Source organism: Macrobrachium rosenbergii, chromosome 51 (assembly GCF_040412425.1).
Source record: "Macrobrachium rosenbergii isolate ZJJX-2024 chromosome 51, ASM4041242v1, whole genome shotgun sequence".
Lineage (NCBI taxonomy): Eukaryota > Metazoa > Arthropoda > Malacostraca > Decapoda > Palaemonidae > Macrobrachium > Macrobrachium rosenbergii.
The window spans coordinates 7,543,764-7,570,078 of NC_089791.1; the positions used below are offsets into that span (position 1 = coordinate 7,543,764).

Genomic DNA, 26,315 nt, shown 5'->3' on the forward strand with positions numbered 1-26,315 from the left:
TTCCACCAACACTACATCGATCATCACAATTGAAAACCAACAACTCAGGAATTAGTGGAGAATACCAGCGTCATCTGTATGGACCAAAATTTCCACCAACTAATCACAGCAGAATCGGTCTGCATTTTATTACAGAGACCGACCCAGAACCGCCAACTGGAAGCAGAAAGATTGCTCCCAGGAGCACAGAAGGAAGTGCTCAAAATATATGGTTGCAATGTTCATACAGTGTTTATGGGTCTTTTTATCTTCGTATATGTGTACAGTCATACTCCGAACTTACGCAAGGTTAGGTTCCAGAACCCCTCGCGCAGGGTGAATTTTCGTGTAAGTTTGACATGGTCTCTAAAAATGCTAATAAATGCTTATTTCTAAAGTTTAAACAATAAATATGACCCTAATTATGCTCCCAAATTATTAAGTTAACTTTTAAGGGAAATTAAAGTTACTGTAATTTCATTTAAAAGTTAGCTTAATGCATTACCCTTAAAAAAGAGAAATAAATGGTTGACATAAAAATTGAGAGTTGGAAGAGAATTTCTCTCTCTCTCTCTCTCTCTCTCTCTCTCTCTCTCTCTCTCTCTCTCTCTCTCTCTCTCTCTCTCTCTCTCTCTCTCTCTCTCTCTCTCTCCTTCCAACCGATCTATTTTTAGAAGTCTCAAACTCATTTTAATAACTTCTTTATTCTGCGTCTCTTTCTCTATGTTCTGAAATGCTTTTTCATGAACAAATATGTTTTATATATTGACTAATACAACTCTTTAGTTATTACATCTCTGTGTTTTAGAATGTATTTGCAACACTAGGGCATTTACACTTCGTAGACGATTCAGGTCAAATTAGATCAATTTAAACTATCTACTGTACAGGTAAAGACATACAGAGAATTAATAAGTTGTTAAAATGTGTGAGCGCTAACTATGAGAGAGAGAGAGAGAGAGAGAGAGAGAGAGAGAGAGAGAGAGAGAGAGAGAGAGAGAGAGAGAGAGAGAATAGAGAGAGAGAGAGAGAGATTGTCCTTACTTGAAATATCAAGTTATATTATTTATGAATTATTACGGAGAGAGAGAGAGAGAGTTAGAGTTATTCTTAAGTTAGATATCAAAAGATGGAAATTAAGTATTAAACTAACTTTAAATGAAATTAAAGTTACTGTATTTTCATTTAAAAGTTAGCTTAATACATTACCCTTAAAAAAAGAAATAAATGGTTGACTTAAGAATATAGGAGTGTGTGACTCTCTCCCCCATTCCACCGATATATTTTTAGAAGTCTTCTCAAACTCGTTTTTAAAAACTTCTTTATTCTGTCACTTTCTCTTTGTTCTGAAATGCTCTATGTCTCTGTGTTTTAGAACAGCGCATTTACAGTTTGTAAACGGTACAGGTGAAATTAGATCAATTCAATATTATCTACTGTACAGTTAGAGACATACAGAGAAACAGTGCTGTAATACGTAGGTTGGCTAACTTCAAACGAGAGAGAGAGAGAGAGAGAGAGAGAGAGAGAGAGAGAGAGAGAGAGAGAGAGAGAGAGATAACAGTTGTCCTTACTTAAGAGAGTGAAATTTTTTATGAATTATTTGGACACACACACACACACACACACACACACACACAATTACAAGAAAAATTTGACCACTGATTAGCAACACTCCCCTTCTTGTCATGTTAAATGACATGTCTGACAGCTTTGGCTTCACCTTCTTACAAATGACGAGGGAAGAATTTGTTCAAAATAATGCAAATTTTGTAATTACAGTTTTATTATTATTATTATTATTATTATTATTATTATTATTTAATTTTATTAATCTTATTAATATTTGAAAATTAGTACTTATTATTAGGTAAAAAGTTTATTTATCGTACAAATAAACATACATGTATATATGTAACATAAAAATTCATCTCACTAAAAGAGAGAGAGAGAGAAATTATTACTTTTAATAATATTTAATGTTATTTAATTTACACATAAAAGCTTGAAAATTTATAAATTGCATAAAAAATTAAACAAACACTTTTGCAGGGTTTCTCAGTGTTCGCAAATGTTCGCGTGTCTGTGAAAAACTTGTTTATGACCATTAGTTAGGTTCCAATGAAAAATTCGTGTGGCTGTGAATTTGTGCAACTCAATCGCACAAGTTTGAGTATTACTGTATATATATATATATATATATATATATATATATATATATATATATATATATATATATATATATATATATATATATATATATATATACATATATATATATATATACATATATATATATATATATATATATATATATATATATATATATATATATATATATATATATATATATATATATATACACATTTCTGGGCTCGACCTGTGTCACCCAGTGAAATGGTTCCAATAGCACACATTTCTAGGTATAAATATTGCTAAATATACCAGAGAAAAAGCTATCCATAATGCCAGGGTTACTACCCCTGGATCGATCACCACAATGGTGTCGGGTATGCACTAAGGGGTGAGTGGTAGCCACTATCACAGATGCTTTGCCCAACAGATCTCTCCCATTCTCAAAGTCCCCAACATGGGTGAGCCATTCCAACCACTACCTTCCGCTCGCTGCCACCTACCACTCGTGCCTGCCATCTTCATTCCAAAATCTAGCACAAACACGTGAACACCGTGTCTTTTTTCTTTCGTGAATTCAATCCAATTACGGCTTTAATCATGTCATCCCACGAGGATTTCACACCATCTAAGTTGAGTACTATATCTGGTTGGTTTGTTAAACGTGAGAGGCACACTATTTATGAACTGTACATAAAATATGTTTACCAGGTGCACAGCCGAAAGTAGGCTATGCTTGCCTCTGTTGCGTTTTCGACCCTCAGTCTCCGCATTATCGTTAGCAGAACGAAATTCTGCTAGATACTTTCCATTTACTCCATTTCGGTTTTTGGAGCATATTTTGGAGAAATTACCATGTCGCTGGTGTAGAGGCACAGGAACCTTTGTATCATGGCTTGAGCTAGGCTCAACTATTTCTGATCATAGATTTTGAGTCTTTTTATTAATTTCCTTTCCTCCACCAGCAAGTTGGTGCCTTCTCAATGGTGTTATTATTATTATCATGATTATAGCTAATGTGTATAAGGATGGATGACATGTCCATTCCTGGATTAGTTTATGCATGTGATTCGGCATCAGAGGTAGGCCATCTTGGTACCTAATGTTACCTACGAATGATTTTCGGGTTCCTTCTCTGCCACCGAATCATTTATGTTTATATATATATAATCTTTAGGCTAACCCACATCATGGGTGGTTAACATTATATCATATATTATTTGCTCTGATAACAAGGTTGGTTTTTAATTCTATCAATTTGGTAGCCTAGCCTACCTGACCAGGCCGTGATATGGTTTTGGAGGGTTAGGCTAGGCATGACATGCGCTCTTACACGATGCTCAGGCTTCCTAGCTCACCTGACCAGGCCGTTTTACGGTTTTGGAGGGTGAAGTTAGGCTAGTGAGAGAGTTCCTCATTCACACTTAGCCCACCTGACCAGGCCGTTAGGTTTTGGAGGGTGAGGTTAGGCTAGTGAGAGAGTTCCTCATTCACACTTAGCCCACCTAGCCAGGCCGTTAGGTCTTGGAGGTGAGGTTAGAATAGTGAGAGGGCTCCTCAATTCATACTTTGCCACCTGACCAGGCCGATTCAGTTTTGGAGGGTGAGGCTAGATTAGTACGAAGGTTCTTCTCTCCCCACACCTGTAGCACTCATCCTAGCCTTCCTGACCAGGCCAAAAAGTTTTGGTTTTGGAAGGTAGGCTAGGAACAGGAGGTTATCCTCCGGCTTTTTCGTGTATATATCCTAGTCCTTCTTTACCTGAACAATTAGAATCTGGTGACGTTGCCTGGGCGACATCCTCGTAAGAGGAAAGCCGATCGCTTGCGCTCGTCACCTCCTTATAGGAGGTTGTACTCGGCTTCTCGGAGGGTGCATCCACCTGACCAGTCGCTGTTCCGTTGGGTTTCCGCCACTCATCTACCTTTCCCGTGAAAGCAAATAAGAGTTACGATATGATAGATTTAGTTGTTTTAAAAGTACTTTGTGTTTACCGTCTGCTTAAGACGGTGGAGTCTCCGCCAGACTAGTCGGATCTCTCATTTGTTATTGTCCATTTAACCACTCCGGTGGGTATGGTATCCTGCATATTTTACAGTTTCCATTATTTGGGTACTGCCGTGGGCGATTTGAGAGATGGGCTATATGCGAACACTCTATTTCGCTCACTTTACGCCGATTCCATATTATGTGACACAATAAGATTTCAGTGACAAGTCACGGCGGAGTAACATAGAGTGCTTGCTTATAACATAAATATTAGTTAACCATTCCATAGCATAAATCTATTTTAAATAGACTTTTGCTGCCAGACTCAGTTCCGGCGGGTCTTGCCTTGATGATACTCATGTACCATCATCCATAATCTTGTTAAGATAGACTTTTGCCGCGGACTTAGTTCCGGCGGTCTTGCCTTGATGATACTCATGTACCGTCATTCCACTTACAGATGGTACGTTGTCAGGAGCAGGGTGCATGGCCGTCCTCCAACAACCCTGCGGACACGAGGGTGTGCCGCTCGCACTCCAGCTGCGCAGTGCAAGTTGGAGACCTGGTCGTTTGGCACCCGGACGGCTGTGAGATTTGTTACGCTCTTTACGAGCTGGTAACAGATGAGTCGGTAAGTGACGAGACTGCTAACCTTTAGTCCCTTTTGACTTTAATGGCTCATATGGATATATGCGATAAAAAATTGGAGAATATTTTTAGCAAGTCCTATCTTCTCTTCCAGTCTAACCAAGCAATCCGAGCCTCTTCGCTGTCGACCACGAAGACCTGGGTCGGCGGATTTGGAAGAAATGTTGCGTCTGGCCGCCCCTATGAACTGTCGGAGATTTGCAATCTCCTCTATCCGAATGCTCGGATCTCCGCCGCAGTACCGAAGGACGTGGCCGCCCCACTCATTGCGAGGATCAGGGAGGAGACACAGCCCCCCAAGACGAAAATCTGTGCGAAGAGGTGGCGGAAGAGGTAGTGGCCATCAACATCCACATCGAACCGATGAGCGTAGATGACTATCAGGTAGAAGGTAGGGCGGTAAGTGAGGCAGGTGGAAGTAGCGGAATTAGATCACTTTTAGTTAGTTCACCATCTTCGTCCTCTTCTTTTCAAGGATTTTCCAAGTCAGCTAACCTTGGGGACAGATCTCGGTCTGTTATCCCCAAGGTGAAATCTCTGAAGAAGAAGGACTTACCCAAGTCTTCTAGACCTCAAAGGTCTAATCCGCCAGCTCCCTCTAGGTTGTCACTGGCTCCCAAACCAGTGACGTCCTTAAAAAAGGCTACTCCCCATCTAAGGGGTCGAGGACCAGAGTTTGAAGGCTAAGCCCCAGCCTAGCTTCGACTCTGAGGCTTTCTACGTCGACCTGCTGATGCAGAGGATCGACTCTTAAGGTTGAAGCTTGGCTACAAGATCTCTCGTCTCAGCTTGTCACAAGCTTAGAGACCTCCGGACAGTCAGTGGTGTCATTGGCACAGAGGATGCAGGCCCAGGAAAGCTTGCTCTCCGGATTCATTCGATCCGGAGCAGTACAGCATTCACATGTTGTCCCGGATGCTTCCAGACTGCCCCCCTTTGATAAGGGGAACCCGTGGCGGCTGGCCCTGCATGCCCCCCTGCATAATGGCACACTGACCATAGAGGGATTGGGCACTCGTCGTCTGGAAGAACTAGAGTTCTTTCCGGGCAACCTAGTGCCTCCCTATCCAGGCTTTGCCAGGTTAACTGAGGAAGCCTGGATTAGATCCGATAAGGTCCCTAAGGAAACGGTCATCTTTCCTAGGGACCAAGCTCAATCCACCCTGATGCGCGCTCTCACTGACTGGGAGTGCGAGAACACGAAACTTACTCCCTTTAGAGGAAGTTTCATGATGTTCTCTTTAGGGGACTCTATCCCGACCCCCTGCACTACTAAGATTGCAGAGCTGACCCTTCAGGCTGGGATAGATGGCAAACCCATACCTCAACTCCGGGAGACAGATCCTACTTCTCTTCTCTTCCCCGGAGATTCGGAATGTTGGGTGGGAGCTCCGGCAACGTTCACGGTGGGGAAACTCGATCCCGAGTGTGCCTCCACCCTGTTCAGCGAGCAACTTCCCAGGATTCCAGATGCTCTGCTGAAGACGGAGTTTGAGACTAGATGCAGGTTGAGTCGCTCCCTTCATTCCGTCACCATCTCAGAGGTAACTGCATTAGTCTATACAGACGAACCTCTGTTTCAGGTCCTCACAAAGTCATCATTGGCATCCTTCCATTCGGACCTTTATGACTTTGTGGTCGCGAGGCAGAACTGCCGAAAGCACATCTTTGCTGATGCCACCATCAGGCATGAGCCCAATAGACTCATGAAGAGCTCTATCTGGGGACCTAACCTCTTCCCAGAGGATGAGGTCAATAATGTCCTGGCAGAGGCAACTAGAGCGAACCAGAGTCTTCACTCTCGCTGGGGTCTTCCTTTCAAAAGGAAGTCCTCTGAGACCTCCGGACCTCAACCTAAGGAAAGGAAGAGGTTCAGGAGATTCCAGAACTATCGGAAGCCTCAGGCTCTGACTGTGCTTCAGGCGGTACCGGTCTCACAGATCGGACAGCCTTCCACATCCAAGGCACAGCCTCAGCCGCAGTACATACTAATGCAGCCGGCTCAGCAAGCTTCGGCTCCACCAGCCTTCGTGACGTCCCCAGCTTTCAACGCCTTGTTTGAAAACCAAGGGGCGTTTCGGGGATACAATAGACATGCAAGGGGTAGTAGAGCCAGAGCCGCCTACAGAGGTAGAGCAGCGTCCAGACCTCTCTCGCGTGGAAGAGGATCCCGAGGAGGCAGAGGGAGTAAGACCTCTTCCAATCAATGAGCCTCCTCAGGTAGGCGGGAGATTGTATCTCTTCCGGGACCATTGGACCTTCAGTCCATGGGCCCATAGCATAATTTCAAAAGGTCTGGGATTGAGCTGGAGCAGAGGGCCTCCTCTGCCAGTCAGATTCCATCAACCTCCATCCAAAGAATTACTGGACTATGCAAAAGACCTTCTGCAAAAGAAGGCAATAAAGAAAGTCAGGCACTTGAAATTTCAAGGCCGTCTGTTCAGTGTCCCAAAGAAAGACTCAGACAAGCAAAGAGTAATTCTAGACTTGTCTCGTCTCAACTTATACATTCAATGCGACAAGTTTCGCATGCTTACAATCTCGCAGGTACGGACCCTACTTCCCCGTGGGGCCGTCACCACCTCTATAGATCTTTCAGACGCTTATTATCACGTCCCGATTGTGAGAAACTTCTCTCCTTACCTAGGGTTCAGACTAGGGAAACAAGCATACTCGTTCAGAGTCATGCCATTCGGGCTCAACATAGCGCCCAGGATTTTTACCAAACTGGCAGAGACAGTAGTTCAACAGCTACGGGCCCAAGGGATTATGTTAGCCGCATACCTGGACGATTGGATAATTTGGGCATCCAACGCCAAGGAATGTCGAAAAGCAACATTCATAGTGATCAGCTTCCTGGAATCCTTAGGTTTTCAAATAAACAGGAAGAAATCCCGTCTAGTTCCGGAGGCTCAGTTTCAGTGGTTAGGAATCCAATGGGATCTAAACACACACAAACTGTCACTTCCGCCAGCCAAAAGGAGGGAAATAGCCAAAGCTACCAGGCAGTTCCTCAAAAACAAAAGAGCCTCTTGTCGTACCCAGGAAAGAGTCCTGGGTTCTCTTCAGTTCGCGTCAGTGACAGATTTGCTGCTGAAAGCCAAACTGAAGGATATAAACAGAGTATGGCGGAGACGAGCCAACAGCAGGAACAGAGACAAGATGTCTCTAATTCCGCCGGTGTTGAGGAAGAGGCTTCGACCGTGGTCAACAGTTAAGAGTTTGTCAAGGTCAGTGCCTCTCAATTTCCCCCTCCATCATTAGTGATCCATACGGATGCTTCCTGAGCGGGTGGGGAGGATACTCCCAACACAAGAAAGTTCAAGGAACGTGGTCAACTGTATTCCGCCAGTTCCATATCAACATTCTAGAAGCAATGGCAGTATTTCTAACACTAAAGAAGCTACGTCCAACCAGACAGATTCATATCAGACTGGTACTGGACAGTGCAGTAGTTGTGCATTGTGTAAACAGAGGGGGCTCCAAGTCGAGCCATATCAATCAGGTAATGATTGCAATTTTCTCTCTGGCAAGGAAACATCTTTGGCACCTGTCAGCTACCCACCTGGCAGGTGTTCGAAATGTCATTGCAGATTCTCTATCCAGGACAACTCCGCTGGAGTCGGAATGGTCCTTGGACAAGACATCGTTCGAGTGGATTTGTCTTCAGGTCCCGGGTCTCCAGATAGACCTGTTTGCCACAGAGAGCAACCACAAGCTTCCGTGTTACGTTGCTCCCAATCTAGACCCTCTAGCTCATTCCATAGATGCGATGTCAATTGACTGGAACAGATGGCAAAGGATCTATCTGTTTCCACCAATAAACCTACTGATGAAAGTTTTACACAAACTCAGATCATTCAGAGGTCAAGTAGCACTTGTGGCACCCAACTGGCCGAAGAGCAATTGGTTTCCTCTTCTACTGGAGTTGAAGCTCCCTGCACAAACAGATTCCCAATCCAAGATTGACACAAGTAGTGCAAACTCGGACTGTGTCAGCTTCCTCAAGAATTCTGAGTGCCCTAGCTTTATGGACTTCATGAAGTTTTCAGCTCAGAAAGATGCTAACATTGACCCTCTTAATACACTGTTCATAGAATCAGATAAGAGGGAATCTACACTTAGACAATATGACTCAGTAGTTAAAAAGTTAGCATTATTTCTAAGGGAATCTGAAGCTCAGAAAATGACCACGAATCTAGCAATCTCTTTCTTCAGATCATTATTTGAGAAAGGACTGGCCACTAGTACTATTACTACAACAAAATCTGCTTTAAGAAAAATATTTTTACATGGCTTTAATATTAACCTTACAGACTCATATTTTTCGTCAATTCCTAAAGCATGTGCTCGTCTTAGACCAGCAATCCGTCCACACACGGTTTCCTGGTTCTTAAATGACGTACTTAAATTGGCATCAGACACTGATAACGAATTATGTACATACCCAAATCTGTTAAGGAAGATGTTATTTTTAGTAAGTCTAGCCTCAGGGGCTAGAATTTCTGAACTATCTGCTCTCTTTAGAGAACCGAATCATGCTGATTTCCTCCCGTCAGCAGAAGTTCTGGTGTCTCCAGATCCCAGATTTCTAGCAAAGAATGAGGATCCACAAAATAGATGGTCTCCTTGGAAGATTATTCCCCTTCCACAGGATCTATCTTTATGTCCAGTTAACACTTTAAAAGCTTATTTAAATAGAACTTCTAAAAGAACTTCAGGCCCTCTTTTTGTTAGGGAAAATGGGGGTACCATTTCCTTAAAGGCCATCAGGCAACAAATTCTTTATTTTATTAAACAGGCTAACCCGGATTCAGTACCTCGGGTACATGATATTCGGGCAGTAGCCACCTCAGCTAATTATTTTCACAATATAAATTTTGATGACCTTAAAAAGTATACGGGCTGGAAATCACCAACAGTATTTAAACACCACTATCTTCAGTCCTTAGAGGCTCTTAAATATTCCACTGTAGCTGCAGGAAGTATTGTTCCTCCAGGCCCAGCTCAAGACTAGTATATAACTCTTGTTTATCCTTGTTGTAATGTAATTCTTGATTAAATTACCTATTGGTATATTCTCTCGCCTACCTGCCTCGCTTGCTTACCCTGCTTTCTAGTCTTTTAGGTCAGGTCTGCTTCACAGCCTGACTCCTGCCTGTAACATTGATATCCTGTTTTTAAGACATAATCTGTTTAGCATTAAGTATCTTGGTGTTGGTTATTTGGTATTTCTAGGCTTTGTGCCTTATAGTTTTTTAATTATATTTTGAATTTTATAATTTGGGTTATTAAACTCAGTATTGTGCTCTTAGTTTTATTTAGCTCCATTAACCCTTAAACGCCTACTGGACGTATCATACATCGACTAAAATTGTCTGTTGGGTGCCAAGTGGACATACCGTACGTCGACTACAAAAAATTTCAACCTTCGGTCAACTTTGACTCGACCGAAATGGTCGAAAAACGCAATTGTAAGCTAAAACTGTTACATTCTAGTAATATTCAATCATGTACCTTCATTTTGCAACAAATTGGAAGTCTCTAGCACAATATTTTGATTTATGGTGAATTTTGAAAAAAATTTTTCTTACGCCCAAGACGTAACTCTGCCGAAAATTTCAGAAATTCTTTCGTCATTTTGTTGTAATTTTTACACTGTTCTATATTAGCCGTTACATAAAGTTTTATATATGAAAATATGCGCAATTTCATGTACAATACAACAGAAAATAACTCATGGTTGTAGCTTTTATCAGTTTTGAAATATTTTCATATAAATCACGATAACTGCCAAAATTTCAACCTTCGGTCAACTTTGACTCGACCGAAATGGTCAAAAACGCAATTTTAAGCTAAAACTCTTACATTCTAGTAATATTCAATCATTTACCTTCATTTTGCAACCAATTGGAAGTCTCTAGCACAATATTTCGATTTATGGTGAATTTTTGAAAAAACTTTTTCCCTTACGTCCGCGCCAGAAATTCTTTTCGTCATGTTGTCGTAATGTTTGCACTGTTTTATATTAGTCGTTACATAAAGTTTTATATATGGAAATGTGCGCAATTTCATGTAGAATACAACAGAAAATAACTCATGGTTGTAGCTTTTATCAGTTTTGAAATATTTTCATATAAATCACGATAACTGCCAAAATTTCAAGCTTCGGTCAACTTTAACTTTCGACCGAAATGGTAAAAAACGCAATTATAAGCTAAAACTCATACATTCTAGTAATATTCAATCATGTACCTTCATTTTGCAACAAACTGGAAGTCTCTAGCACAATATTTTGATTTATGGTGAATTTCTGAAAAAAACTTTTTCCTTACATCTGCCGTAACTCGGCGAACATCTCAGAAATTCTTTCGTCATGTTGTCGTAATGTTTGCATCGTTTTACATTAGTCGTTACATAGACTTTTATATATGAAAATGTGCACAATTTCATGTAGAATACAACAGAAGATAGCTCATGGTTGTAGCTTTTATCAGTTTTGAAATATTTTCACATAAATCACGATAACTGCCAAAATTTTAACCTTTGGTCAACTTTAACTCGACCGAAATGGTAAAAAAAACGCAATTGTAAGCTAAAACTCTTACATTCTAGTAATATTCAATCGTTTACCTTCATTTTGCAATAAATTGGAAGTCTCTAGCACAATATTTCGATTTATGGTGAATTTTGAAAAAACATTTTCCTTACGCGTCTGCGCTTGTAACTCAGCGAACATCTCAGAAATTCTTTCGTCTCGTTGTCGTAATATTTGCACCGTTTTATATTAGTTGTTACATAAAGTTTTATATATGAAAATGTGCGCAATTTCATGTACAATACAACAGAAAATAACTCATGGTTGTAGCTTTTATCAGTTTTGAAATATTTTCATATAAGTCACGATAAATAGAAAGAATTCAACTTTCGGTCAACTTTAACTCGACCGAAATGGTCGAAAACTACAATTGTAAGCTAAAACACTTACAGTCTAGTAATATTCAATCAGTTAGCTTCATTTTTCAACAAACGGGAAGTCTCTAGCACAATATTTTTTTGAAAAAACATTTTTTACGCCTGTGCGGCGTTCACTTAATTCATGCATCATTTTGTGATAATATTTTCTCTGTGTTGCTTTGATCGTTTTACAATTTGTTATATACCAGAATCATTGCAATTTAGTGTACAATACAACTAAAAAAATTAACTCATTAGCTTTAACCGTTGTGCTTACAGCGATTTGTATACAATTATATGAGTTTTTTTTCGCTGTCATATATTCCAATATTTATATATGATAATGATATTTTTTCATTTCTGATGGTTGCATACTAAACTTCAGGCAATGACAAAAAAAAAGGAGCCAAAATGAACTCTTAATCTTAAAAACTAAGGGTGCTGTGATTTTTGAAAAAACTTTTTTCAGCTTCGGCGCTAACTCACCGAACGCCGCCGGCATACGGGAGACGTTTTTGTAAATAGAGGCTCGGCGTTTAAGGGTTAAGGTAATCCTTTAGATGGTACCACCAAGCTATTGTATGGCTGATTCTCTGTTACTATTTCACTGGGTGACACAGGTCGAGCCCAGAAAAGGATTTTGACAACGGAAAATCTATTTCTGGGGGAAGACCTGTCACCCAGTGACCCATCCCTATTCTTCCTTTCCCACCCGGATAGCATACCTAGCTTGGAGGGTGCTAATTTTGGGATGAAGATGGTGGGCGCGAGTGGTAGGTGGCAGCGAGTGGAAGGTAGTGGTTGGAACGGCTCACCCATGTTGGGGACTTTGAGAATGGAGAGATCTGTTGGGCAAAGCATCTGTGATAGTGGCTACCACTCACCCCTTAGTGCATACCGACACCATTGTGGTGATCGATCCAGGGGTAGTAACCCTGGCATTATGGATAGCTTTTTCTCTGGTATATTTAGCAATATTTATACCTAGAAATGTGTGCTACTGGAATCATTTCACTGGGTGACACAGGTCTTCCCCCAGAAATAGATTTTTCCTTTGTCAAAATTCTTTATTATGTATTGTACTTTATACGATACATTAATGTATTGTATTCTTCAGTACTGTATGTGTGTTTGCTCTCTCTCTCTCTCTCTCTCTCTCTCTCTCTCTCTCTCTCTCTCTCTCTCTCTCTCTCTCTCTCTCTCTCTCTCTCTCTCTCTCTCTCTCTCTCTCAAGTTTTTTGTTATAAATAATATAGGGTAATTATGTTGGAAAAACAATGTTTATGTTCTATTTATGTTGTATGGGTTTTGTACATAGTACCATACTCATCTTAGAAGTGTAAGTAGGTACAGGTATGAACACACATTGTTAGATGCAATTCATTTTGTAGGTGCAGTATTGTATATCTGTAGAATGATAAGGAATTCAGTTCATTAAAGTGAATGATAATTAGAAAATACCAGTTAGGATAGGCTGTTGAATACTTTATTTAGAATTGTACAAGACTATAAGCTATGAAAATTAGCCTGGGGTAACCCACAAGCTGCTTCATCAGTCATGCTGATAAATTCCTCTCTGCTTGCTTCTCTTGTTACCTGAAGAATTTCTTAACTTCTGTGTTGAAAACTTGTTCGTGAGAGCTCCTTTCTCCTTGCTAAACCTAATTTTCCAGGAATCTAATTTTCTCACTCGCTGGGAATACTTTCCAGACTTTCTTTTTTGTCGGTAGAATTGCTAGTATCACTGATTTTATGCTTTGGAACCATTATTAGCAAAAAGCAAAGTTACATTGTATAGCAAGATTAATATCAATACTCCTATTCTTTGATAAATCTCTTGACAGCATTACTCACCATGTGCAGGATTGGAGGCTGGGTAGGAGTAGGCAAAGAGATGAAACACATGGCTGCTAGAGCAGGTATACTGTATTGCAAAACGAAAGCTGTTCCATGATTATTGTAATTGGGTTGCTCTTTCTCATATTTAAAATTAATTTTTTCTTTCTCTCATCATTGGTAAAGTAATTGTTCATCCAGGTGTTTTATAGTACAGTATTAGGAAAAAAATTTGTAAAAGTATGAAAATACACACACACACACACTTCTGTCCTGTGTGGCATGTTGAAAAGGATGCCGTGTCCTGTCACTTTGCAAACTCATGGTTATAAAAATGCACTACGTAATACATGTAATGTATATTTGTGGACTGTTGTATAGGGAATGCAAAGGGCTATTTAGTATTTTTATTGTATAGTCTTTTGAGAGAGATTTTTGAGTATATCATTTTCATTAATTCTGAGAGGCTAAGGGTGAAATATCGCAGGTAATAGGTACACTGTTCTCAAACAGGTGTGTTTGCACATAATCCACATCAAATACTTAATAGAGTAGACAATAACAAAATTGTTACCTTCTGTGACATTTTTGTTACTTGGTTAAGAAACCAGAGATTATACAGAGAAAAAAAGATGGAGCAGAAACTGTTGTATATAGCAAACTTGAATAAACAGGTCAGTGTAAATTTAGCACTGCATTTCAGTAAAAATGTCTAGTACAGTATTAATGCTAAACTGTTAAGATATGGTAAAAGCTTGGGCAGGCTAATGTGTAAACTTGGTAGAAAACTCAGAAAATACAGTAAATTATAGTAGTAACTTCATTGGGAGATAACCAAACATAAATAGTCTATAATTTTATTGTAGGCAAGTAAACTACAAGCTGTCATCATCATCATCTTAAAGGTGATACATTAGATATGTGCAGCAGTGAGTTCTTTCTACTCTCCTCTGTCATGTAGCTTTCTTCCTGAACTTCCATCAGTTATAGGTCTTCATTAGTCTTCATTTGATTCCCTTGGTCTTCCTACAGGCCTTCTTATTGATACTACTTCCCTGTCTACTGCATTTTTACTTAGTTTTTTTCATACCTTCTCATCTCTTGTCCAAATCATCGTAATCTTTGAGATCTCTGTCTGCTTTCCAGTAGTCTGTAAGCAACCCTATTACAGAACTGCAAAGATTTACATCTTTCCAAAATCTCAGTAGCTTCCCAACTCCTAACCTCCTCTCCCCATGTGCATTGAGTACTGTATAGTCCATTTTTAATTAATAAATTCCTGTATCGATTTAAAATTTTTATTTTAAAAGAAACATGTCTCTTATTTACAGGAAAGATGAAGGTGTTCAAGTGCCATTTGATAAGGAAAGCTCTAGTATAATAAAGTTGAACAATGCCACCATATTGTACTTAAGAGAAGTCAGTCGGTATTTGGCACTAGTGTGTATCCTCAGGGAGGACAACTTTGAGAGACAAGGTATTTACCAATTTTTGCTGTGTAATCAAATGAAATATTATACATCAGGGATTTATTGTTGCCTTGGTGGTGTTTTCATTTTACTGGAAGCAATTTTTCCCCATTGTGTTCCCTGCAGAGTTGTAGCAAGCACAATCCCTCATATTTTGCATAAGGATAAACCTCCTGGAATTTTGAACTTGGATGATAATGATAAACTGTTTTGTTTGCCAGGAGCTACTTGTCCTGTAGTCATTAAGCTAGCCGTATATCCATCGTTCTTACATTTGTTATAGTATTTCCTTGGGAGTGTGGAAATATGCCAGGGAGTTGGGATATGGTGTTATGCTGGTTACTCATAGGACTTAACAGCTTAACCAATAAATATTTGATGAATGATAACCAGCCTTTTTGCAAAGGTTGCTTGGTCCCTTTGACTGTGAGGTATTTGCTGGATGAATGGCTCAGTTTTGGGAATCTGTTGAATCAATACCTCTCTGAGGCTCATGGTTTATCCTTGCTGGGGTTCTCAGAGAGGATTTTACATATGATGCAAGTGACATTTCCAGCTATATCTCAGCAGCTGGTCTCCAGGAAGAAATGTATTCTTAATTCTCTTGTTTCTGTTTTTATGAGCTTTAAATTGCTTTAAATTGACTGTGCATTTATTTGTAGTTTTTAAGAAGTGATACAGGTGTCAGTGACCCTGGTAGTCATGATGCCAGTTAACTTCTAGTCATTCATTCATTCTTCTCCTAGACAGATTATTTTGATAAGAAAAATATACAGTAATTAGATAAGATACATAGCAAAAAAGGCAATTCCAAAAGTGGCTGGTGGTAAACTTTTATCCTATAAAATATTTTTGCAGTTTGATTTTTATGTTGCTTTTCAGAAAGTTTTCCATGTAGCAGTTACAGAACCATTGTTTGGTTTTACATTGCAAAGAATAAAAAAAATCATGGATACAGTAATTCGTATATGGTACATATTAATAATAGAAAAAATTTCAAATAATCATCACCTTGGAAGTATGGGAATGTTGTGAGTGCTTTCTGTGATGAGTGTTTGGTCCCAATGACAGTGAGGTACTTGCTGGCTGAATTCCCCAGCCTTGGGAATCTTAGAAATTGACACCTCTTTGAGGCTCGTGTCAGTGATGGTAGTAGGTTCAGCCTAGGTCAGGTTCACCCTTGCCAAGATCTTGGAGAGGATATGGTTTAAGATGCCCCTGGCATTTTTAGGTTTATTGAAGAAGCAGGCCTTCCATAGAATTCTACTTTAGTATCTAAATATTTTTTTCGAGATGAAACTTCCCTGTATCATTTGCTTTATCTAAGACTACTGGGCACAGATTAGACAAGTGTTAAAATTGAAACAGCCATTAATGAATGCTCCCAGTACTTGCCCCCACTCTTTGGAGGGTGGCCATTCTTTCTAGTCAATAAAGCTGGCCAGTTGTGTAGACAAGTGCTCTGAAATTTGGGTGTCTTTTCGGTGGTTAACGAATTGGATCATCTGTATTATGGTTTGTATTTGGCAATATGGATTCTTCTTCTCAATCTTACCCACAGAAGTCTGTTAGATTATGTAAGGTAAGTGGTTGTAAGACCAGATTGGGTTAAGTGAAGTACGATACTCACAAATATGCATTGATCATCGAAGGGTGAATTGTGATCCAGACGACTGTTGTGATCATTGCAAGGATTGATCTTGGGAAGAAATAGAGATGATAAGTTAATAAAATAGAAAAGAGAAGGATAGACTTGAAAGATAGTACATAAAGAGAACAGCTAGTCTTGAATCTATCTTTAGAATTAATACCTGGCTAAGAAGATAGAGTTGACCCCCAGTATTCGCGGGGGGACAGGGACCACAACCACTTCCAAATAGCTAAAATCTGTGAATAATTGATGCTTCTTCCAAAAACAGTTACAGCTGCTTATTTAAATGGTTCAAACACCAAAGACCCCCCCTCTCAAAATGCTTATAATTGCCAATTTTAATAGTTCAAACACCAAATATACCTTAAACTATCATCCTAAAACACTTTAGTATTATTTTAATATTTCAATATCATTAATATTAATATCTTTTCAATATTACTATCATATCATTTCAGTAACATTTTACCCCTATCAACTTCCTCATACCCTTCTCTTCACACAGAAAAGTTCAGAGTTTGGAAGGGTAGTTTGAACAGTTGTAATGCAACAAGGCCATCAAGCCATGGGCATGTCCTGTCTCAAGTTTATTCATATTATACTCCCTGTCATTCAGTTTGGTCCTGGTAGCTTTTTGGAAGGACAAAAGATAAGTTCTGTAGACATTAGGACACATACTTCCATTTCCTGGTACTCATTCAGTCGAAGTAAAGTATTCTCCTGTGAGTTGAAGTTTAAGCAGTATGGATTCATCTGCCTGGCATCAGAGTACTGTAGATCTCCAATATTTGGATGACTAGTTTGTTTCTCACCAGTTTGTTTATGATGAGAATTGTTTTATGCCTAACCTTAGGAGTGGAAATTTGGTCAGTGTTGACTATCTGTGCTTTTCTGACTCAGTCAGTTGTTTATCTGGAGATGAGGATCAGCTATCTCTTGTTAAAGCTTTTCCCTACAAATAGAAGGGTAACAGTTTTCTACCTCTGTTGAGAACTATATGTAGACCTCAAGAATCTTTGCACTGTCCTCAGATGTCTTGGAGGCAGATGTAGGGGCTATTCTGAGTAACATTTTATGTCAGGAAGTGGAATTGTAAATATCCTACAGTTCTTGGCAGTTTAAAACAGTCTTGTGCAAGTCTCATTTCTTATGTAAGACAACAAGGAGACAAATCAAGAAATTTGTTCAGGCTAGCAAAGAAACTCCCTTATCCTTTGGGCAGAGTTCAGCAACATCGTTCCTTTCCCTGTTTTGTCCTAAGGCAAGGTATCCAGCCAGATAGTCTCCTTTTCCTCATGTTTGCCAGAAGTTGTGGAACCTTTAGGGAAACCCAGACACCCATCTGTTCACAACTGCCCAAAGCACTGCACTACCAGTATACTGCCCTTCATGCTAGGATCCTCAGGCAGGGGCAGTTGATGCCTTCCTTCTAGAATGGTCAAATCTAGACTTTTAGGCTTTTCCTCTGTTGACTGTTTTTGAGGAAATACTCAACAAGTTGTGAACTTTTCAGATCACTGATGATTTTGTTAATGCATCCTTGGCCCTAAAGGGAATGGTTCTCCTAAATTTCTTCCCTGGAGGTAGATGTTCTTCATCTTCTTCCTTTCAGGAAGGATCTTTTCAGACAGTCTTATTCGAGAAGATTCCTTCAAACCTCCACACACTTCATTTAACTGAGTGGAGAATGTCAGTATCCTGTTACTAACTAAGGGCATTTCTAGAATGGCTAAGGAAGCAATCCTTAAATCTAGAAGGTCCTCCACTGTTAGACTTGTGGTTATTTTTTTGTTATCTTGGTGATTGTCCTGAGTGATATCCAGCACCTGTTCCACTAGGTATTTTGATTTAAGCTCTACCAGTATCTCGGATATGTAAAGCAGTTTCCTGTTATAGCAATCAAGGATCCCACTTTTCTTTGCTTTCAGTTTTACAGCATGCTGACTAGAATATTACTCCCAATTTAAAGTTTGAAGAGGTTTTTAATCTTTTGTTCTGGAGATTTCTTCCTCCAATCAAGATTTACAATGAAATTTAGACGTAAGCCTTCAGATGTTGATATAACCTCAGTTAAGCCCTTTTATAGGGCATCACTTAAGAATTTTGAAGACACTTTTCTTTTAGCTCTTGTTGCAGCAAAGTGTATTACGAATGACCTTCAAGCCCTTTCTTGCAGGGGCTTTGTTCTAGTGGCAACCCCTCTTTTCTTTCATAACTTAGAGAAGAGATATAGAGGAATAAGCCCTTCCCAGTTTTGGTTACAGTGCCTAATTTAACTGCTTTAGTCCATTTGCCACTCTTATGATTTCCATTAGGAACCTATGACTCTTTTATAGTACAAGGTATTATGGTATATATCTAATATCCTGGTTTTGCTGAAGTATTTTAACTGTGTTGTCCTCTTGACAACTTTGGGCAGATCCTGAAATATGCAAATCTTGGTCGCCATTATATAAAATTCAATTTTTTTCAATATCTCTGTAAATTTGTAAGATAATATGTCATATGGGATGTCTATACCCATGTTTTCATGGTCAAGAATTAATATTATGTCACAAAAACCAATATAACATGTGCAGTTTTATTTGTACAGACATTATGACAAATAAACTTATAAAAATCTTACAACAGTACATGAAATTCGACATATTTATTATTGCAAACTGTTCTTACAAATTAAACTTATGCTTTTGTGTGTATTTTTAACTGCCAAGATACACAGCTTCTTGCATCATGTACATATATGTGCTCCTAATAATTATATAAAAATTGTGTGTTTAGTTGTGCACTGAAGAAGTAAGGCAACATTCGTTCCAAGCATACTTGTTGAAATAACATGTGCAAGCAGTGTTGGTTTTATGAGATTATCCACCCTGTGCTTGCCTGTTGGATGCTGCCGTGCTTCCTCCATGTGTGCAGATATTTCATCAAAGTTCTTTTCACCATCTTGAAAAAGGTGCTGCAGCAGGACAACATTTATCATGCGGAATGCTCTCATAGCCCTTACCCATTCCTTTCCGCTCATAATTCCTGTAAGATGTCCAAACACTGCTCCAACTAGAACATCAAGACCTGTCCCTTCATTAGTGTCCCTATGCATCCCAAGAAAGACATGATTATGTGCATTGCTCCGGGATGAAGTATAGCATCTCTGAACCTTTCTGATTCCCCCCACTTGATCTGCTGAGCCACCATTTACAGCTGCATATCAATGGACAGGTTGGCATAAGTCATTCCCTGCTCAGCCAGTGACTTTTTCATGTAGATAAGTGATGTAAGCACTGTATCTGGATGAGAGGGTGAAGAATCTATCAGATGCCCAATTAGATACACTGTGGCAGCTTTGGGTGAAGGTGGACCTTGCTCTCTGGCAGCTCGACTATTAAATCCACCCCACTCCATGGAACAGTGTATTTAGCCACTGGGCATCTTTTTGCTGAGCAGACTGAAGGCTCTTCTCCTTGGCACATACACCTCTGTATGGGATTCCTTCTGTTATTGAGACAGCAGGAGGTTAACTTTCTTTGGACCAGTGTAGTGCTGCAGTACAATAGGCTGTGTAATGTTGGGAGATTTGTTTTTACTATTTTGCGCAGGCGAGGAATACTAAGGTTCATGACTCCAATCTCAGTACTTCCCGTCTCAATGATGCCAGCAGGATTCATCTGAAAATCATGAGCCATGACATGGGTTTCTCGACGCCTATTTGGATTGGAGTTGGGACCTGGAGCTCAAAATTATCAGACCATCCAAACACCAGACCCACTCTCAGAGTCATGCCCATAGCCTGATGTAGAAGACTGCTGTTGCCTCCCACAAATTTTGCAGCTGAATTTTGGAAGCGTATCACCTCATCATATGAAACAATGAAACCATGGTCATGCAGTAGCTTGATTAATTCAGAACTCCCGTACTTGTGGTGCAGCTTCACAGCTAGGCTAGTGTTGTTTGGTTTCTAGTACCTGTAATGTGACTCTGCACTGCTTGAGCTAAACTCAGGGATTTTTGAGTCTCTTGGCCATTTGATACTAGTTCTGAAATTATTTTAAGTAATGTTTCACTTGTATGTTTAAGTATGTTGTTGTAGGTGAACTATGTAAGATCATAAACTGCATTATTACACTGCACAGATTTTGCTTCATGTCTGACCTGCCTAATCACTGCTTCAATAGTGAATCTGCTCTGACTATCTTCAAAGCCTTACCCACAAAATGTCTAAACCCAACAACTGAGGCACAACCCTCCATATTTACAACAACAATATCATCTTCTAAATAGCGTGTAAGTTTTGTAAACATATGTTGGCGAGACAGAAGACCTACAAAACCACAGTATGTATCATGTAGTTCAATAGATGTCCACATGCGTAGATACTGATTGGCATACGTGTCATCAATTACCATCTTTAGTGCATCGTCATCCAATACTAGGGACGGGTTGCCAAATCAGTGTATTTCGGAATTACCATGAATTCATCGTAATACTTTTTATGGTATTGTGCATCAGCAGCAGGTAAATCAGAAATAGCCCTTTTCATACGGATTTCAGCTTGTCTGCCCCATTCCTCATTTCTCTGCTCACAGACATCCAAAAGTACATCTTTAAATGCAGGAAGTCCAGGGCGATCCTTGGTCTCTCATCTCACAACTCGTTCCCAGCGGTCAGGGTGTTTTGGATCTTTTGGAACACAATCTTTGCCACAGATCAGGCAATGTTGTAGGAATTGAAAGATGGAAAGCTTAGACCTTCTGACCCTGGAGGTACTTGGCTCTTCACTCTCAGAAGTTGAAAAGCCTTGTTTTCTTTTCTTAGATATATATTTTGCTACATTTTGCTTACAGGTGTATGCACAATAACATGTTTTGTGACATTCAACAGTTGCATTTTGTCCAGTTGTATCAAGAATAGCTTGCAACTTTAAATGGAAATTATCACCTCTCTCTTTACTACGTTGAATCATTGTGTTGATACCTTGTATCTTGAAGGCTTGAAGAGCTCCCTCCGTACGACAGGATGGAATCAGACAGGATTCACCAGCCATCTGAGGAAAAAGTACCAGCACCATGTAAAATACCACAAGAGTGATTGCACTAAAAGTTAGCACTTTATATTACCCAACATCACCTTGCTAAAAATAGTAATTGCTGACTAAGGCTACATTACATCATTACAAGGCATATATACAAGCATGTGCTATATAGATAATGGATTATGCAAGCAGTGACTACATCTAGACATAACATAAATCCAGACCTTTCATGTTCGGCAGTCCAAATTCTTAAACATCTTTTTTAATTACTATATAATTAAAAATAAAGATCTGGTTAACCTGAAAGTTAGGTGCATTACCTCTGTGGTTCTCCATTCATGCAGGATCCAAAGCAAACTAGTTTAAGCCACTAGATAAACATGCAGGAACTACTTCATACAGTATTGGTATGAATAGTAATAGTAATAGTAAAAATAGTAAAAATCCTGTAAATAGACATCTTTATGTTAGTATTCAAGGACAAACAAAGATGATTTCACATTGGTACACAGTGCCAGTACACTAAAGAAAGAGTTGCACTTGCTGATTTATTTAAAGTTTTTGTTGTACAAATTCACATAAGGAATTATATCACCTCTTTTAATTCAGCTTCTAGCATTGTCACATGTTATTCTTATGTAATGGTACAATGCAATTCATGCATAATGACTAATAATAAATAGAGCTGCCTTGACTCTGAGTACTACATTTTTACAATAATGAAAGTGTATGAATTGTCTTGGGTGAAGTTTTGACCATATCTTTTACACAAATTAGCTGTTCACTTACATTTTTGGGTACCGTGAAGAAGGGTATTATCATAGCTTAGCATCTGGTGTGTATTATTGTCACCTATCAATATGTTAATGAAATCAAACTATAAAATAAAGGCCTCAAAAGTTTATTATCGTCCTGATTGGACGATAATAAACGCAGGTCAATAATACCCTCATCGATGGTATCCCATATTGCATTTAGGCATAATATATACCTGCAACAAAATATTTAATGAGTTTATCATGTTCTTTGACCTTAAAAACATAGGTATAGACACCATATTATTTATATTATCATGTGTAGAAACAAAGATATAGAGGAAACTAGATTTTTTAGTAATGGCGGCCATTATTTACATATAACATGAGTTGCCCAAAGTTGTCATGAGGACAACTAAGTTGAAAAACCTAAAAAACACCTTAGGATAGCAAATCTATCAAGAAACCTTGTACTATAGAACATTCAAAGGTTACCCATTTTGGCTAATGGACTACTTTGGTAGGCAATGAAGAAGTGGCTGCCTTAATGTCCAGATTAGACTTAAGAGATTATATTAGCGAGCTTCTAGCCCTATCTTGTTCTTTGGCTTTGCTCTAATGGCAACCTCTCTTTTCTTTTCCTTCATTGCTTAGAGAGAAGACTTAGAATTGCAAGCCCTCCCCAGATTTGTGACAGTACCTAATTTATCTGCTTAAGTAGCAATGGGATAATGGCTGTCATATGTCCAGTTAGAACTCTTAAGGGTTTACCTGGGCAGATATAAACCTGTAAGAGAAGGCCAAACACTCCTATGTCCAGATGGTTAAAGTGTATGCACACAGTTGATTTCTGAGTGTTTTATCTTTTTCAGGGATATCCTCATGGCTCCCATACCATAAAGATGTCTTTATTGCCTTGAAAATCTTCTTCAAGAGAAGGTTGTCTTGCAGCTCAGGGGAGTTATAACTATTTTTGTCTCATTTTTTGCAATTGTTCAATTTCAGCATGAGTGTTAAGCCCTTAGTCCTATTGTTGCGGCAGAGACACTTTCTCCTGAACCAAATACTATGATAGTAACCTTGCATTCTATCTTATCGTTAGTTGTTGAGAATCCTGCTATTGAATTTTGGGAGCATGAAGGCACACATTGGTGTATAGGCGCGCACCTTCATATACGAAGGTAGTAATTGTCTTTAGTTTTGGACTGTTGGTTTTGGGCTTTCGACTCAGGCACAGGAGTCACCAGTACTCTACAAGATAGAATCCTCTTTTCCTTGTAAGAATCTTCAGGCACGAGTTTTGAGAAGCTATTTCTCTCCATTAAAAAAGATTTTAGTTCTCCTGGCTGAACTCTGTTTCTCTGGCTGCACTAACCCACCATCTTCATTCAATGTGGTAACCAGCCATCTTTAAGAGTAGGTAAGATTCATTCCAAATAATGATAATTTTCATGATAAAATTTTTTATGATAATTCATGATCAAATTAATTATTTGGATACTTACTATGAAAGTGGAAACCACCCAGCCTCCCCACATCTTAGTGGGTGGTCATGAAGAAATAATATGACAGAATGTAAACATTCCAGCACCACCTGGTGGGAAACAGGTGAATACAAAGACAGTCCTAGCGAGTTAGCCAAGCGTATTTTGATTTTTTTAAATGTTGATCGCACCAAACAGCATGAAGATAAAGCTTACTTTAACAGTAGATAAGCATCCAAATAGTTAATTTTATCATGAAAATTATAATTTCTTGATGTGGTAGGGGAACTGTCTCATGTCGCTAGCAGCCTCAAAGTTAACGCGAGAGATCAACTATGCTCTCATCTGGTTCCTTCGGTCTTTAACCGCCATGGAGAAAGGTACATGGATGATTACGGTGAACATGAAAGGCGTGCACTTTCATGTCCCCACTCACCAACTTTTAAGGAAGTTCCTACTCTTTGTCTTTGAGGGAAAGACATCAATGTTGAGTTCTTTGTTTCAGGCTGAATTCTGCGCCCTAAGTTTTCACTAGGTGCTGTCCCCTTTGTGAATAGCTTCACTTATTAGGAGTAAAGATATGTGTGTACCTGGAAGATTGGATTATCTTTGCAAAATTTAGAGAGGATTGCCTGAGGGCAAGAAATTTGAAATGGGCTTGGCAAAAACCCTAGGCTTCCTAATAAATGTTGCAAAGTCATATCTGGAACCTACACAAAGATTAACCTATCTGGGTATGGCGATTGATTCAGTTCCTTTCAAGTTTTTTCTAACACAAGCTCGAGTAGACCATCTGTTATTAATCATGAGAGATTTCTCCTCCTCAGTGCTGGTTGTATCTCTTTGACCACATCTTCTGTGGAGAAGCTAGTTCTGAGTGCTCAACTTTGGATGATACCTCTTCAGTTGCACATGAGAGGCACTGGCACAGAGAGAGATTCAGCCAGACAATGAGTTGGAGCCAAGATCTGATCCCTTCCCTTTGTTGGTGGATGCGTATAGTAGTGCTTCTTGCAGGGAAGTTCTTAGAGTCCCTAAGCCCAGACCCCTCACTGTATTCAGCTGCCTCAGATGAGGATTGGGGTGTGGTTATCGGGAACCAAGTCGCTTCAAGGGTGTGGTTGCCAGAAGAAGCAAGTCTTCACATTATCTGCAAGGCATTGTTTGCTATCCAAAAGGGATTTAAGACCTGGATGAGCACTGTCCAATGAGTAATTTCTATCTTCTCGAGCGTGTCTTCTCTGGCTTATCAAAGATGGTAGAGGGGTATGAAATCAGAAACCTTGGTAGCCATCACCAGGGATTTAGCCTCAGGACAGTGTAGGGGAATTTGCCCATATGCCCCAGTTTGTGCCTGGTTGACTGAATGTTTTGGTGGACATGTTAAGTTGTCCAGGACAGGTACTCTCCCGTGATTGATCTTTAACCCTGTAGTTTGCGAGTTGATTTGGAGCGTGTTTGGCCAACCCCTCACTGATTTCTTTGCAACAAAGCTGAATCATCAGCTCCAGCTCCAGCTGTATGTCTCCCCAGTTCCATACCCTCAAGCATGGGCAGTAGAAGTTATGGTTCAAAGTTGGACAAATCTATTCGTGTATACTTTCCCTATGTTTTTGCTGTTGAAGGGGGTACTCAAGAATTGAGAGCTATTGGGAACACTACCACGATTCTAATCACACCTTGGGGGCCAAGAGGGCATTGGTTCCCAGTCCTTCTATAAATGTTGGTAGAAGTTCCCAAACAATTACCTCCATAGACAAATCTGCTTCGTCAGACGAGAACAGGGAAGCTTCACAGTAATATTGAAATGCTTCATCTGACTTCTGACTGCATGGAAACTGTTGACAAGCTCCTCAGCTCCAGAGACTTTGCTAAGCCATATAGGGACTTTTCTAATGGCAAAGGTAAAGTCCACTAAGTTCTTGTTCCGTACAGTGGGAGCTTTATAGATCATGGTGCAAGTCCAGGGTTATTTCCTGTCTTTGCACCGACATTAACAATGTAAGAATGTTGCTTTGTTTGTTTTTTCTTGAGAGATGCCAATGGTCTGTCCATTTCCTCCATCAAGCCTATAAATCCATGCTGGCTTACATGTTAAGGCATTCTGGATTGGGTATATCAAAAGAGATTGACTTATGGGAAGCTATTTGTTCATTTTAATTGGAATGCTGAAGGTTCTGCCAAAGCCACTTTTATTGAACATAGTCGTTGGCATAAGACACCTTATAGGGTGTAAGACACCTTATAGATCCTCCTTTCAAACCTCTGAGAGAGGTCTCTCACAAGGCTTTATTTTCAGACTTTTTTTGGTGGCATAGGTTTCAGCCAAAAGAGTAAGTGAATTTACAAGGAATATTATCGTTAGTAGGGTGTTCATGTACTGAA

At 39.5% G+C, this 26,315-nt stretch overlaps 1 protein-coding gene across 1 annotated transcript in view; it reads left to right on the top strand.

Annotated features, from left to right (window-relative positions):
- The window catches only part of RagC-D (Ras-related GTP binding C/D), a 264,323-nt gene that overhangs the window by 208,970 nt on the left and 29,038 nt on the right, over positions 1-26,315 (top strand). Inside the window, exon 7 of the mRNA XM_067094786.1 lies at positions 14,874-15,019. Coding sequence (XP_066950887.1) covers positions 14,874-15,019 — 146 coding nt within the window. The remainder of the gene's footprint in view (positions 1-14,873; positions 15,020-26,315) is intronic.